Source organism: Schistocerca cancellata, chromosome 7 (assembly GCF_023864275.1).
Source record: "Schistocerca cancellata isolate TAMUIC-IGC-003103 chromosome 7, iqSchCanc2.1, whole genome shotgun sequence".
In the NCBI taxonomy this organism is placed as follows: domain Eukaryota; kingdom Metazoa; phylum Arthropoda; class Insecta; order Orthoptera; family Acrididae; genus Schistocerca; species Schistocerca cancellata.
Genome location: NC_064632.1, coordinates 111497449 through 111511828, shown reverse-complemented (window position 1 = coordinate 111511828; position 14380 = coordinate 111497449). Strand labels below are relative to the sequence as shown.

The following is a 14380-nucleotide window of genomic DNA, read 5'->3' as shown; positions in this document are numbered from 1 at the left end:
TTTCAGTAGAAGTTCACATTTACAGAAAAAGAAATACCGGGGCTACTACAACATAACATTGGATTTTGGAAAGAATTGCATTTTAAGATTGGAACATTCTGGAACATGAAAATTTTGAAACACAAGTTTGCAGGGAAAGTGAAACATTTGTTTGAAATGAAAAATGAAGGCATTTAAGTAAGCTATGTCAATCTCAAAACATACAATCTCTAGCAGCATTGAACTTTGATGTGCACACTTTGCAGATATGACGAATATTTCTTTAAATAAAATGTTGTCTTATGAACCAAATATACTCGTCATCATCAGACAAGTTACATTGTGATTAATAAAATTTAGTGAAATACAGAATGAATAAGAATTTGATTATTTTGTGTACACATGGTATACGTTTATTAACAATATTAGGAAAAGGGCAGATTCCTATTCACCATACAGATGACTGACTGAGTTGTTTACAGGCACAACGAAAAGACTGGTGTTACACATTACACACACATTCACACAAGCAGCCATTCCTCATGCACACATGATTGGTACCACTGGCTGTTCCAACTGACATGTGACTGTCACATGACTAGCAACCTGGAGCAAAGAGGGAGACATAGCAGTGTATGGGCAGAGGGAAAGAATGGCACTATCTAGCAGGGCACACATGGACTATGTGGCAGGAGGTGGGGTGTGTGGGGAAAAACAGGGAATGAAAATGGAGAAGAGCAGGAAAGGGGAAAGGTGTGTAGACAGAGGGTAGCACACATTGAGGGTGGGTGCCATGAAAAGGGAGAGGTTACCATAGGTTGAGGCTGGGATGAAATCCGGGAGCAGACATGTGTTATAAGCCTAACTTGCGACTGTGAAGTTCAGAAAAGCTGGTAGTAGTGGAGGGGAGGATCCAGGTGGTCTATGTTGTGAAGCAGGAATTGAAATAAAGCATGTTATGTTCTGCTGCGTGTTGTGGCACAGGGTGATCTACTTTGCTCTTGGCCACAGTTTGTCAATGGCCGTTTGTCCTGTTAGACGGCTGGTTGGTAGTCATGCTAATACAAAAAGCTGCAGTAGTTGCAGGAGATCTGGTACATGATGTGGCTGCTTTCACAGGTCACCCGGCCTTTGATGGGGTAACATAAGACTGTGAAAGGCCTGGAATAGGAAGGGCTGGGTGGATGGATTGGGCAGGTCTTGCTCATCAGTCTTCCACAGGGATATGTTCCCTGTAGCAAGTGGTTGGGATTGGGAGTGGCATAGGTATGGACTAGGATGTTTGGAGATTTAGTGGACAATGGAACACCACTTTAGGAGGGGTGAAAAAGATCTTGGGTAGGATGTTCCGCATTTGAAACATGATGTTAGATAGTCAAAGCCATGATGAAGGATGTGGTTGAGTTGTTCCAGTCCAAGATGGCATTGCATGATGAGGAGGATGCTCTTTTGTAGCTAATTCTTCAAGGGTGGTGAGAGGATTGAGGGTAAGTGGGAAAATTAGACAGGAATTCTGTTTGTGGAGAAAGTCCTGAGGTAGTGCCTGTCTGTGAAGGGTTTGGTGAGACACGGGGAAAGGGAGTTCCTGTCTCTACAGATATGCCCTGCCCAGGCGGCCAAGCTGTATGGGATTGATTTTTTGGTGGAGGAGAGATGGCAACTGTCAAAATGAAGACACTGTTTTTCAACCTCTCTGCACAGTTAGTGCAATGACCTTGTCAAGGTTAGCAGATTCTTTATGGCCCAGGTACAACACAAATGGACCTCCCTTTTGGGCCAAGATCACGGTCTTGGATGTACCATGTGCTATCAACTTCTTAGACATTGATCTATTTCATGCACTGTGCCTTGACATTCATGATCCCAACTGCACTGTCAGTTCTTTGGGGGTTAATGCCCCCTCGAAGCTTTATCAAACTTTAGTCCAGTCTTCTCTGACCACACCTCAGGGTTCAATGATTTTGAGATGCATGTTGTCCTCCTACCACCTGCAATACCAAAATGACATAAATTCAGAAATGTCCCTTCACTGCATGTGACAAGCTTCAACAGGAGCTCCAGCGGCTCCAGGATGAAGGCATTCTCTCTCTGGTACTCAAAAGTCAGTGGGCCTCCTCCATAGTCATCGCTGAGAAGCCTAATGGGGCACTGTGAATCTGCAGCAATTTTAAGTCCACCCATCAATGTCTCGTCAGTTACCACTGTTTATCCTATTCCTAGGGTTGAGGAGGTCCTTGCCTGCCACTCCAGTGGCAAGATGTTTTCCAGCATCAATGTAAGGGATTTGTATTTCCAGCTTTGCAAGATGCAGAACCCCTTATTTTTTGGTTATCAACAAACTGTTCAGTCTCTTCCAATTATCATGGCTTTTTTTCAGCATCACCAGAGCACTGGCAATTTTTCAGTGGTACCTGGAGTGCCTTACACGTCAGGTCCCGGGCATGGCAAATTACTTGGATGACATTTTGGCAGCCTGCAACAACACCCGGGGGCTGGCCAACAACTTCTGTGCACTTCTCATGGTAAGAGTTGTTTTGTCACTCCCCAGTTTGAATGTTTAGGCCACCTTTTCAGTTCCTCAGGCATTCACCCTAACCCACAGTATGTGGAAGCTGGAGACTATATAACACCTTCCTACTAACCCCCCCCCCCCCCCTTCTCAAGTATTATCGTAAATTTATTCTACATGCTGCAGCCATAGCTGAACCCTCACATCACCTCAGCTGCAAAAAATATCCACTGGATAGCACTTCACACTGTGAAACGTATCCTCCTCCAGCTTACCTGTTTGACAGTCTATGACCCCGCCAAACCTCTCCACTTGGCAGCAGATGCCCCTGACTTCGAGGTGGGGGACGTCTTATCCTGTATCATCAATGGGGTTAAATGTCCCATAGTGTCTGTGTCAAAGACCCTGCTGCAGTCCAATGCAATTACAGCAAAATTGAGAAAGAAGCTCTGGCCAGTATATTTGGCCTCAAAAATTTTCACCACTGTGTATATGGCCATCACTTCATCCTTTTAACTGACCAAAAGCCCTTATTTCACCTTTTAAAGGGGTATGCTGCTCTTCCAACACTGACAGTGTGCTGCCTTTGGTGTTGGGCCCTGTTTTTGTCTAGTGCCGACAATGACATTCAATTCCATTCTTCATCTCATCATGCTAATGCGAATCTCCTCTCATGTTTGTCTCTTGGAAAGTGTCCATCCTTGCTGATCCAGGTCTGCCTCCATCTGGATGAGATGCCAAAGATGCAATGGCCTGCCTTCCATTCAACACCAAGCTCATCACACGTCTCACAGCCAAGGACCCAGTGCTCCACGAGATTCTTCACCTGGCATTATATAATTGACTCCAAGACCATCAGTGCTTTCCAAATCCGTAGGTCCAGGTGTACTGGCATCACTATCATGAGATTTCCACACTCCAGGGGGGACGACGGCCACATCAAGGTCATCATCATGACTGCTCTCCAACAACATACCTATTCCTCACTACATGTCAAACACTGGTCCTCACACAGCATTTAGCCCACCAGCATGTGTATTGGAGGTGAATGTATGCTGCCATCACCTGCATGGTTGAGGTCTGCTCTACCTGCCACAGCAAGAAAGCTGCTCCGCCACGTTTCTTCTTTCATGCCAATACCTTGGTCCAGGCTACTACACCTGGCCTTTGCTGGGCCATTCTTGGGACACTCCTGGTGGAAGTCATAGATGTGGGTTATGGTATTTCTCAAATTTCTCGAATGACCAACACATCCAACATCTTACCACTCCACACTTCAGGAAGGGTCAACCCAGGGCAAAAAACTTCATGGCCGTCCTCACACCTCACAGCACACAACTCTCTACACTTCTTCCAATTCCAGCCCCCTCATACACTTGAAGTCCATCCGCCGCCACAGGTTTTCCATCCTCAATCCTGTGTGGACCTTTGTATTTTCTGAAGACTGTCAACAATGGCTCCCAGCTGACATTTCCCAACTTCTGGACCACACTGCAGTGGAAGTAAAGCTTCCAGACAGTACCGTTTGCCATAAACATATTAACCAGTTGTGGTCTCACCACATTCCACTTTTTGAACACATGAGTTTACCTTCCTTTTTTGTTCCAGGGGTTGGGCCTTCTCAGCCTCCTCTTCCAAACAATGCCTGCACAAGTCAACTGCACCCAACAATGGTTCCTTCAGAGGAGTTATCTGACCACCAGCACAGCCATCTCTGATGCCCACGGAGGTGCACCTCGCCTCCCCAGTTACATCCACAGCTGTTGGGCAACGGATGCAAGCCAAGGACAGTTCATGGGACTACAGTCTTTGCTCCCCTGCCAGGAAGCCACGGGGTGCGGGTGGGGTGGGGAAGATTTGCTCTATCGTGGGCTTAAACCTACTCTGTCAGCAACGTACAGTACATCCAAGTTACTTGGGCAGTCGGTTTCTTAGCAGATGACCCAAGAAGGCTGCCACACTCCACATGGCCACCAGACAGCAGACAAAGTGCTGTCAGAGTACACTGGCCCCATGGACATTCTTTTGGCCATATGACAGGAAGTAGGACAAGCTGTATACCAGGCCTGGGGCTGTACTTCAGCTGGTACTCAGGACCTGAGCACCAGGGCCAGGTGCCGAATGCAGTCATATTTCATCCATCAAGAGCTCACTCCAGAACCATCACTATGCCATCATTGCTGCCCATGCCAGTCTTCTCATCCTGCAACCTACAATGTGACCTGTCAGGAAGAAGATATGGAACCGAGGTGGTGAGTGATCAGCAGATTTGTAATAATTCTGGGTTCATACTTATAACTGGTTTCACCAAACTTAGTACATTTATTGTTATGAACTCTGCCTGACAGGCACCTTCAAGACTTCGTTTTGGTACCTAGCACACAAAGATTTCAGTTTAGAACTCTGTTTATTCACCAGTGATGTGCCTTCTGCCTCAAGCACTGTCTGTGTTAAAACAAGAAGATTTATTTTGCTTGTGACCGTTTCCAACTGTCTTTAACAAAGGAACATTGTGTTATCTTGACTAAAATAAACTTAAAGCTCTTTGCATACCTGAGCATTCTTTTCTTGACGGCCTGTGGTGGATACCTTACTTTGGTAGTTATTGTACGCTTCGCGCATAGATCTTTTCACAGATGCACAAATCTCTACTAACTTTCACTTATCAACATTTATGCGTTCCCTTTTGAACCAAGAGTGCAACAGTGTCTTCTTCCTCAGCATACGCCAAACTTTGTTATTAAAACATGGTGGGTCTTTTCCATCCTTGATCCACTTACTAGGCACATAACTTTAAAGACCATGATTTACAATCTGCGTTAACTTTGCTCATAATTCCTCTACAGGTACATCCATCTTACTGGAACTAAGTGATGCCAAGTCACTGTCTAAATGAGATGTTGGTAACTGCTTACCTGCTGTGTATCTAGCAGACACTCTCCTAGCCTTCTTTACTGATTTATTGACTTTCGTAATCACAGTTGCTATAATGACATCATGATCACTAAACCCCATTTCTGTACTGACATTGTCTGTAAGTGGAAGAGTTAAATGTGAAACTTACCAGAGTTTTAACAAATGCCCCAAAAAGGCAGAAGCAATCCAGGAAGAAATAGGAGATTTGAAGCAGTAGAAAATAAATCTTCGGTGACTAAGATCTGCAGATAACTGGGCACAGTAAAGGGTAAATATACTAGACAACACTACATGTGTACTACTGTATTAATTCTTACGAAAAGGTATTTTGTAATACATCTACTGTCTTCTTTAGTATTTTTAGTCGAAGGTCAGTCATTATTGTGTTAATGTTTGGCTGAATACAGTAGCTCTTTTTATTTAATGGTCTGATGACTGTGTGTTAAAGGATTATGGTCAGTTCATTTAGAAATCCATACAAATGTTGTTAATACCTCAAACACAGGGGGAGGGGTCTACTGGTTACTGTGAGCTCCAAAGTTAGGAGAGTTATGGAGTCCTTTAGACAGATAGCCTTCAGGGCTGGAAAGAAAGCCATTGTGCACTTGGTATGTCTAACAGCAGCCTCATCCATGATGTGGAGATTAAGGCTGCTGGCCCCGTGCGTGGGGTGCAAGCAGAGCTTGCAATTTGCAGCATTGTTCCCAGAATCTATGGGGGCCTTAGGTTTGAAGTTAAGTGGAGGGTCTCAACCAATGGCTTCTTTAACTCTGGGATGGTCTTGGCTGCAGATTTCTAGATCTGCTTTATTTTGTGGAGTTTGTAGGACTCACCTTGATAGGTCAGGGGTGCACTACCAAAGGAACTACCTTCTCGGGGAGTGGAGCGCACACAAGGATTGTTTAAGGCCAGGCAGTAGTTTGAGGTGCTCTGATGAAAACTTGCCAGGCGATACGTGACAAGAGAAGTCAAACGGCGTTCAGAATATAGACACTTTGACTGTCATAATTTTATCAGTAAGCTGTCAGAGTATTTGTAATAAAGTTCCCAAATTTACTGCCCTCCAGGAAAGTTCTTGCACTCTAATTATTCTTGGGACCGAGAGCTGGCTTAAACCTGAATTGGAAAACTCTGAAATATTTAGTGAATTGTGGAACGTGTATTGGAAAGACAGATTGGAGGCTATAGGAAGGGGAGTGTTCATTGCAGTTGACAAAAACATTGCCTCTGTCTCTACAGAGGTAGAAGTTGAGTATGACAATGAAGTTATCTGGTTGTGTACAACAGGTGTAGGTGGAACCAAGTGAATTGTTGGATGTTTTTACCGGTTACCCGATTCTACTTTGACAGTTCTACAGTCAACCAAAGGAAGTCTACAGACAACAGTGTTTAACTACCCAGATCATGCAATATTAGTTGGAGATTACTTTAACCTACCAGGTATAGACTAGGATGTCTATGGATTCATTACAGAGGGTACACACAGACAGTCATGCAAAATACTTTCGAACATGTTTTCGCCACCTTGAGCAGCTAGCTTGGCTGCCCAAATGCAGTGTAAATATCTTAGACCTTGTAGCTACAAAAAGGCTGGACCTTATCAACAATGTTAGTATAGAAACGGGATTTAGCAATCATGATGTCGTTATATCAACTGTGATTACAAAAGTTTATAAATCAGTCAAGAAGGCTAGGAGAGTTCTTCTTCTACATACAGCAGATAAGCAGTTATTAGTATCACATTTAAACAGTGAATCGGCATAACTTAGTTCCAGTAAAATGGTGTAGAGGAATTACGGGGAAAGTTTAAGCAGATGGTAAATCATGGTCTGGATAGATGTGCCTAGTAAGTGAATAAAGGATGAGAAAGACCCACCGTGATTTAATAATGAAATTCGGCAGTTGGTGAGAAAGCAGAGGCTGCTGCACTCTCGGTTCAAAATGCAACACACAAATGATGACAAGTGAAGGTTAGTAGAGATTTGTGCATCTGTGAAAAGATCTATGCATGAAGCCTACTACAACCATCTCACCTTAGCAAAAAGATCTGGTAGAGAACAAGAGAAAACTCTGATCTCGAGTAAAACCGCTAAGTGGGTCAGAGGCTTCCATTCAGTCTCTTGTTGACCAATCTGATGTGAGTGTTGAAGATAACAAAATGAAAGCCAAAGGTTTAAATTTCATATTCAAGAAATCGTTCACATAGGACAATCCCACAAAAATGCTGTCATTTGACAACTGGACAGACTCCTGTACAGACAACATAACAATAAGTATCCCTGGCATAGAGAAACAACTGAAAGGTTTAAAAGTAAGTAAATCACCAGTTCGATTTTACAAAGAGTAATCTATGGCATTGGCTCTTTACCTAGCTTGCATTTATCATGAATCTCTCGTCCAGCACAAAGTCCCAAGTGATTGGAGAAAAGCACAGGTGACTCCAGTATGTCTGGAGGATAAAAGAACACACCTGCAAAATTAGAGACCAATATCACTAACTTCTCCATGCTGTAGAATCCTTGAACACTACTCAGTCTGAATATAATAAACTTCCTTGATACCAAGAAGCTTATGTCCACCAATCAGCTTGGTTTTAGAAAGTATTGCTCATGTTAACACTCAGCTTGCCCACCTCTCACATGATACACAGCAAACTACGGGTGAAGGGCAACAGGCAGATTTCGTATTTCTAGATTTCCAGAAAGTATTTTCACGGTGCCCTACTGCAGGCTGCTAATGAAAGTACAAGCATATGGCATAGGTTCACAGATATGAGAGTGGCTTAAACACTTCTTAAATAAGAGAACACAGCAGGTTTTTCCCTCACTCTATTTGCGAGGGGCCAAGGAGAGGAAATGACTAGCAGTGGTACTGAGTACCCTCCTCCATGCACTGTTCAGTGGCTTGTGGGGTATCGATGTAGATGTAGTTGTAGACTAGTAGCCTTCTCTTTTTCCATACCTCCTGTTTTGCTGCAGACTATTTTGAAGACACTGCTCCATATCTCGAATTTGGTAAGAAGATACATTTCTAACAGTTATTACATCAGATTTTGTCATGGCTACATTATCTGTTGCATGATAGCGTCATAGACTTGATGATACATGACAACTGATTCTTCTTTCACATTCTCAAACATGCACTCACTCAGCATTAACGAAAAGTCCTGATTTACATGTGCAATGCCTTGATGAGACACGCTATCATTTTGACTGCAAACATGAAGCACAAAAATTTTTCACCCAGAAGTTATCACAACAATGATAACATCATTTGCCTATACAATTATAGGTTCCCAGGGCATCAGCCCACGGTCAAGTTATAAGATTATGGAGCTTGCAAGTTATTATATCAGCTAAGGAATCACAAAGTCAGTTCTCTTCCACAGGTATTAAAAGAAGTTTATCCAGTCAATTATTGGAAGTAATTGGGATTTGAGTCATAAGTCTGGGATCAAGACTACTTGCAGGTTTTACCAATAAATAAATCAAAAGCAATGAGGGTTATTTTACTAGTTTTTGAAGTAAGAAATAAGCTTTATTGGAAGTAAACAACCATCACTTTGAACCAATGCAGTATTAATCAACATTTCAATTTTCAAAAAATTGTTGTATCACATTTTGGAAACTGAGGCCAAGGCAGGGTGCAGAAATGAGAGAGAGACCTTGGATATGGATGATAAAGCATTTTTAAAGACATTCCTGGGAAATTATGTTACACCAAACCTCCTAGACTACAAAATGCTTTGAGTAGCAACAATGTTTGCAACTTTCTGTTAATGGTGAAATTTCATGCAAGTTCCTAGTAATTTAATATTTAGAAAGTTTAATAGTCACACACACTAAATTGACCACCATGTGTAAAACTATTTGCTGTGCTAATAATTAAAAACTAAATGAGTGTTAATGAACCAATCAAACTCAACAGCTGGTCCTCTTCAAATTTAGAAATATCTCTCATATTACTGAGCCACAAGGAAGAATTCTAGACTATTGTGTCCGCATTTTACTTTCTATTGAATACTTTGTGGCTCACAACAGAAATCAATAAGGTACTTATCATGCAAAAATGAGCCATAACAATATTATGGTAAAGGAAATAACTGAATATTATGAGATAAAGGGCACTTTTACTATTGATATAGGGCAGACATGAGAACTGAGACCTGTGTTTTGTGCTCCTGTCAACAAATTCATTTTACGGCATTGTGTGTCGCAGTGTCCCACCAGTGCATGGACCTCTCATTTTCACTTTTCATACTGTAATACAGAAAACAGTGAGATCATTCACTGTGTGTGACTACTGACCTCAAGGAAAACTATCCCTTTCCATCAGCATTTTATTGATCCACTAAGCATGAAAGTGGGGTTATGTATTCACACTTGCCCATCTGTTTCAGTTATTTTTCCCTGTTGCATGCCATCCACAAACTGTTGTTTCTTAAAGGATGTTCTCATTGCTTGTTGTTGTGGTCTTCAGTCCTGAGACTGGTTTGATACAGCTCTCCATGCTTCTTCATCTCGCAGTACCTACTGCAGCCTACATCCTTCTGAATCAGCTTAGTGTATTCATCTCTTGGTCTCACTCTACGATTTTTACCCTCCACGCTGCCCTCCAGTACTAAATTGGTGATCCCTTGATGCCTCAGAATATGTCCTACCAACCAATCCCTTCTTCTAGTCAAGTTGTGCCACAAACTCCTCTTCTTCCCAATTCTATTCAATACTTCCTCATTAGTTATGTGATCTACCAATCTTATCTTCAGCATTCTTCTGTAGCACCACATTTCGAAAGCTTCTATTCTCTTCTTGTCAAAACTATTTATTGTCCATGTTTCACTTCCATACATGCCTACACTCCATACAAATACTTTCAGAAATGATTTCCTGACACTTAAATCAATACTCAATGTTAACAAATTTCTCTTCTTCAGAAACATTTTCCTTGCCATTGCCAGTCTACATTTTATATCCTCTCTACTTCAACCATCATCAGTTATTTTGCTCCCCAAATAGCAAAACTCCTTTACTACTTTAAGTGTCTCATTTCCTAATCTAATTCCCTCAGCATCATCAGACTTAATTCGACTACATTCCATTATCCTCGTTTTGCTTTTATTGATGTTCATCTTATAACCTGACACTGACCATTCTGTTCAACTGCTCTTCCAAGTCCTTTGCGGTCTCTGACAGAATTACAATGTCATCGGCGAACCTCAAAGTTTTTATTTCGTCTCCTTGGATTTTAATACCTACTCCGAACTTTTCTTTTGTTTCCTTTAGTGCTTGCTCAATGTACAGATTGAACAACATCAGGGAGAGGCTACAACCCTGTCTCACTCCCTTCCCAACCACTGCTTCCCTTTCTTGCCCCTCGACTGTTATAACTGCCATCTGGTTTCTGTACAAATTGTAAATAACCTTTCGCTCCCTGTATTTTACCGCTGCCATGTTCAGAATTTGAAAGAGAGTATTCCAGTCAACATTGTCAAAAGCTTTCTCTAAGTCTACAAATGTTAGAAACGTAGTTCTAAGATAAGTCGTAGGGTCAGTATTGCCTCACGTGTTCCAACATTTCTATGGAATCCAAACTGATCTTTCCCAAGGTCGGCTTCTACCAGTTTTTCCATTCATCTGTAAAGAATTTGCGTTAGTATTTTGCAGCTGTGACTTATTAAACTGATACTACAGTAATTTTCACATCTGTCAACACCTGCTTTCTTTGGGATTGGAATTATTATATTCTTCTTGATGTCTGAGGGAATTTCGCCTGTCTCATACATTTTGCTCACCAGATAGTAGAGTTTTGTCACGACTAGCTCTCCCAAGGCTGTCAGTAGCTCTAATGGAATGTTGTCTACTCCTGGGGCCTTATTTCGACTTAGGTCATTCAGTGCTCTGTCAAACTCTTCATGCAGTATCATATCTCCCGTTTCATCTTCATCTACATCTACATCCTCTTCCATTTGCATAATATTGTCCTCAAGAACATTGCCCCTGTATAGACCCCCCCTCGTGAGATAAGCCTCTACATCCTTACATTTGTCCTCTAGCCATCCATGCTTAGCCATTTTGCACTTCCTGTCGATCTCATTTTTGAGACGTTTGTATTCCTTTTTGCCTGCTTCACTTTCTGCATTTTTGTATTTTCTCCTTTCATCAATTAAATTCAGTATCTCTCCTGTTACCCAAGGATTTCTACTAGCCCTCGTCTTTTTACCTACTTGATCCTCTGGTGCCTTCACTATTTCATTCCTCAAAGCTAACCATTCTCCTTCTACTGTATTTCTTTCCCCCATTCCTGTCAATTGTTCCCTTCTGCTACCCCTGAAACTCTGTTCAACCTCTGGTTTTGTCAGGTTATCCAGGTCCCATATCCTTAAATTCCCACCTTTTTGCAGTTTCTTCAGTTTTAATCTACAGTTCATAACCAATAGATTGTGGTCAGAGTCCATATCTGCCCCCGGAAATGTCTTACAATTTAAAACCTGGTTCCTAAATCTCTGTCTTACCATTATATAATCTATCTGAAACCTGTCAGTATCTCCAGGGTTCTTCCGTGTATACAACCTTCTTTTATGATTCTTGAACCAAGTGTTAGCTATGAGTAAGTTATGCTCTGTGCCAAATTCTATATTCTATCAGGCGGCTTCGTCTTTCATTCCTTACCCCCATTCCATATGCACCTGCTACTTTTCGTTCTCTTCCTTTTCCTGCTATCGAATTCTAATCAGCAATAACTATTAAATTTTCATCTCGCTTCACTATCTGAATAATATCTTTTATCTCATCATACATTTTATCAATTTCTTCATCATCTGCAGAGCTAGTTGGCATATCAACTTGTACTACTGTAGTAGGCGTGGGCTTCGTGTCCATCTTGGCCACAATAATGCGTTCACTATGCTATTTGTAGTAGCTTACCCTCACTCCTATTTTTTTATTCATTATTAAACCTACTCCTGCATTACCCCTATTTGATTTTGTATTTATAAACCTGTATTCACCTGACCAAATTCCCACTATATCTAACTTTAACCTATCCATTTCCCCTTTTAAATTTTCTAACCTACCTACCCGATTAATGGATCTGACATTCCACGCTCCGATCCGTAGAACGCCAATTTTCTTTCTCCTGATAACGACGTCCTCCTGAGTAGTCCCCCACCCCCACCCCGGATATCCGAATGGGGTACTAATTTACCTCCGGAATATTTTACCCAAGAGGACGTCATCATCATTTAATCATACAGTAAAGCTGCATGCCCTTGGGAAAAATTACGGCTGCAGTTTCCCCTTGCTTTCAGCTGTTCACAGTACCACAACAGCTGGGCTGTTTTGGTTAGTGTTACAGGGCCAGATCAATCATCCAGACTGTTGCCCTTGCAACTACTGAAAAGGCTGCTGCCCCTCCTCAGGAACCACACATTTGTCTGGCCTCTCAACAGATACCCCTCCTTTGTGGTTGCACCTATTGTACGGCTACCTGTGTCGTTGAGGCACGTAAGCCTCCCCATCAACGGCAAGGTCCATGGTTCATACAGACTACAAAACTCAAACTGATATATTCCACACAAGACTACAAAACTGAAACTGGTGTATTCCACATAAATAGTAAGACTGCACCCAAAGGTACAAAGCATTTAATGGTCTGGTTAGTTCCTGAATGACTAAATTAATGAATAAACGACTGGAAGGAATGAGAAGTAGCTGAATAATACATCACAAATATCTGTCTATGAACCAAAGGTAAATGTCATTGAATTCATTCTTTCAAAAATATTTAAATTAAGGAAAGAAAGCTAAATTTGAAAATCATACAGACATCACAATCACTAAAGATAGAAAATCCCATGTCATCCAGCACAGACTTCAGCTAGTGAATGACTATTCTTCAGAGAGACATCTGAAGATGGAAGGAGGCATTAATTAGATACAATATTGTCCAAGTATATTTCTTATTCCTGAGCAAAGTGCTCTTGAGTACAATTGAAAGTGTATAGCATTTTGGTTATCAGGTTTCCTTTGGATGCACTGTTTTAAGAATTTTCTTTTACCTTATCTTGCACTGTGGGAATTGAAATGAATACTTGCTCAATTTGAAATCTGGCAGTAAATCCATCGCAGTGTTGACACTATCAATATGAAGAGTCTGAGATGGGACCTGAAATACAGTAAAATAAAAGCAAGCTTCAAACAAAACACTAATTTCTTTCGTATCAAATCTTTTGATTCATTTTTGAGGTACTAAAAATAACGAAAAATAATGCAAATAGAGAAAATTCAAGGAAAAAAAGATGACAGAGCCAAAAATACTTCCAGAATACTCGCATCATGTCACTTTTTTTTTTGTAGTCCTCTATAAACAAACCAAACTTAATGCTAGTCTTCTCCCTGATCACTCGCTGTCCTGAGGGGTGATTTGTTTTTGAAATAGGTGGATCAGTAGTGTCTATACAGTGAGTATTAGTGATGAACATTGTCAGAGTAATAAAAAGAAATGCATTCATGCTACGACTTACACAATGATGCACATTATACCATCATGAAAGGCCACTTGTGCAGCAATTCCTCTTGGAGAGGAGTTTAATTAGCTTATACAGATTAGAGTGGTACCTTCTAAAGCCACAAAGAAAGTACCTTTCCATGCACTACACTTTTCAGTTATGCACATCCACACTTTACTCTCCTGTTTCTTTTCCTCAACTGCCCTAATCACAAAAAAATCAGAAACTGATGCTATGGCTTTATTGTTAGCTTCTACTATTGTCTTTTCAATGTTTTCAGGTATACTATTTTAGTCCTATAACAATTGATTGTCAGGTGTACTTTGAAAACTCCCAATTAATTGCTTGAGTGTATCTGTACTAAATGCAGATACTACACTGTCATTGGCAAAATGTAATTAGTTCAGATGAGTTCCATCAAACATATATTCTTTCCTCCATTTCCCAGCTTTAGGATCTGAAAATTTCCT

General features: G+C 41.3%; 1 protein-coding gene across 1 annotated transcript in view; it reads right to left on the bottom strand.

The window, feature by feature from the left end:
• LOC126092094 (centromere/kinetochore protein zw10 homolog) overlaps positions 1–14380 on the bottom strand; it is a 229570-nt gene that overhangs the window by 120188 nt on the left and 95002 nt on the right. Inside the window, exon 5 of the mRNA XM_049907517.1 lies at positions 13461–13567. Within this exon, the coding sequence (XP_049763474.1) occupies positions 13461–13567 (107 nt within the window). The remainder of the gene's footprint in view (positions 1–13460; positions 13568–14380) is intronic.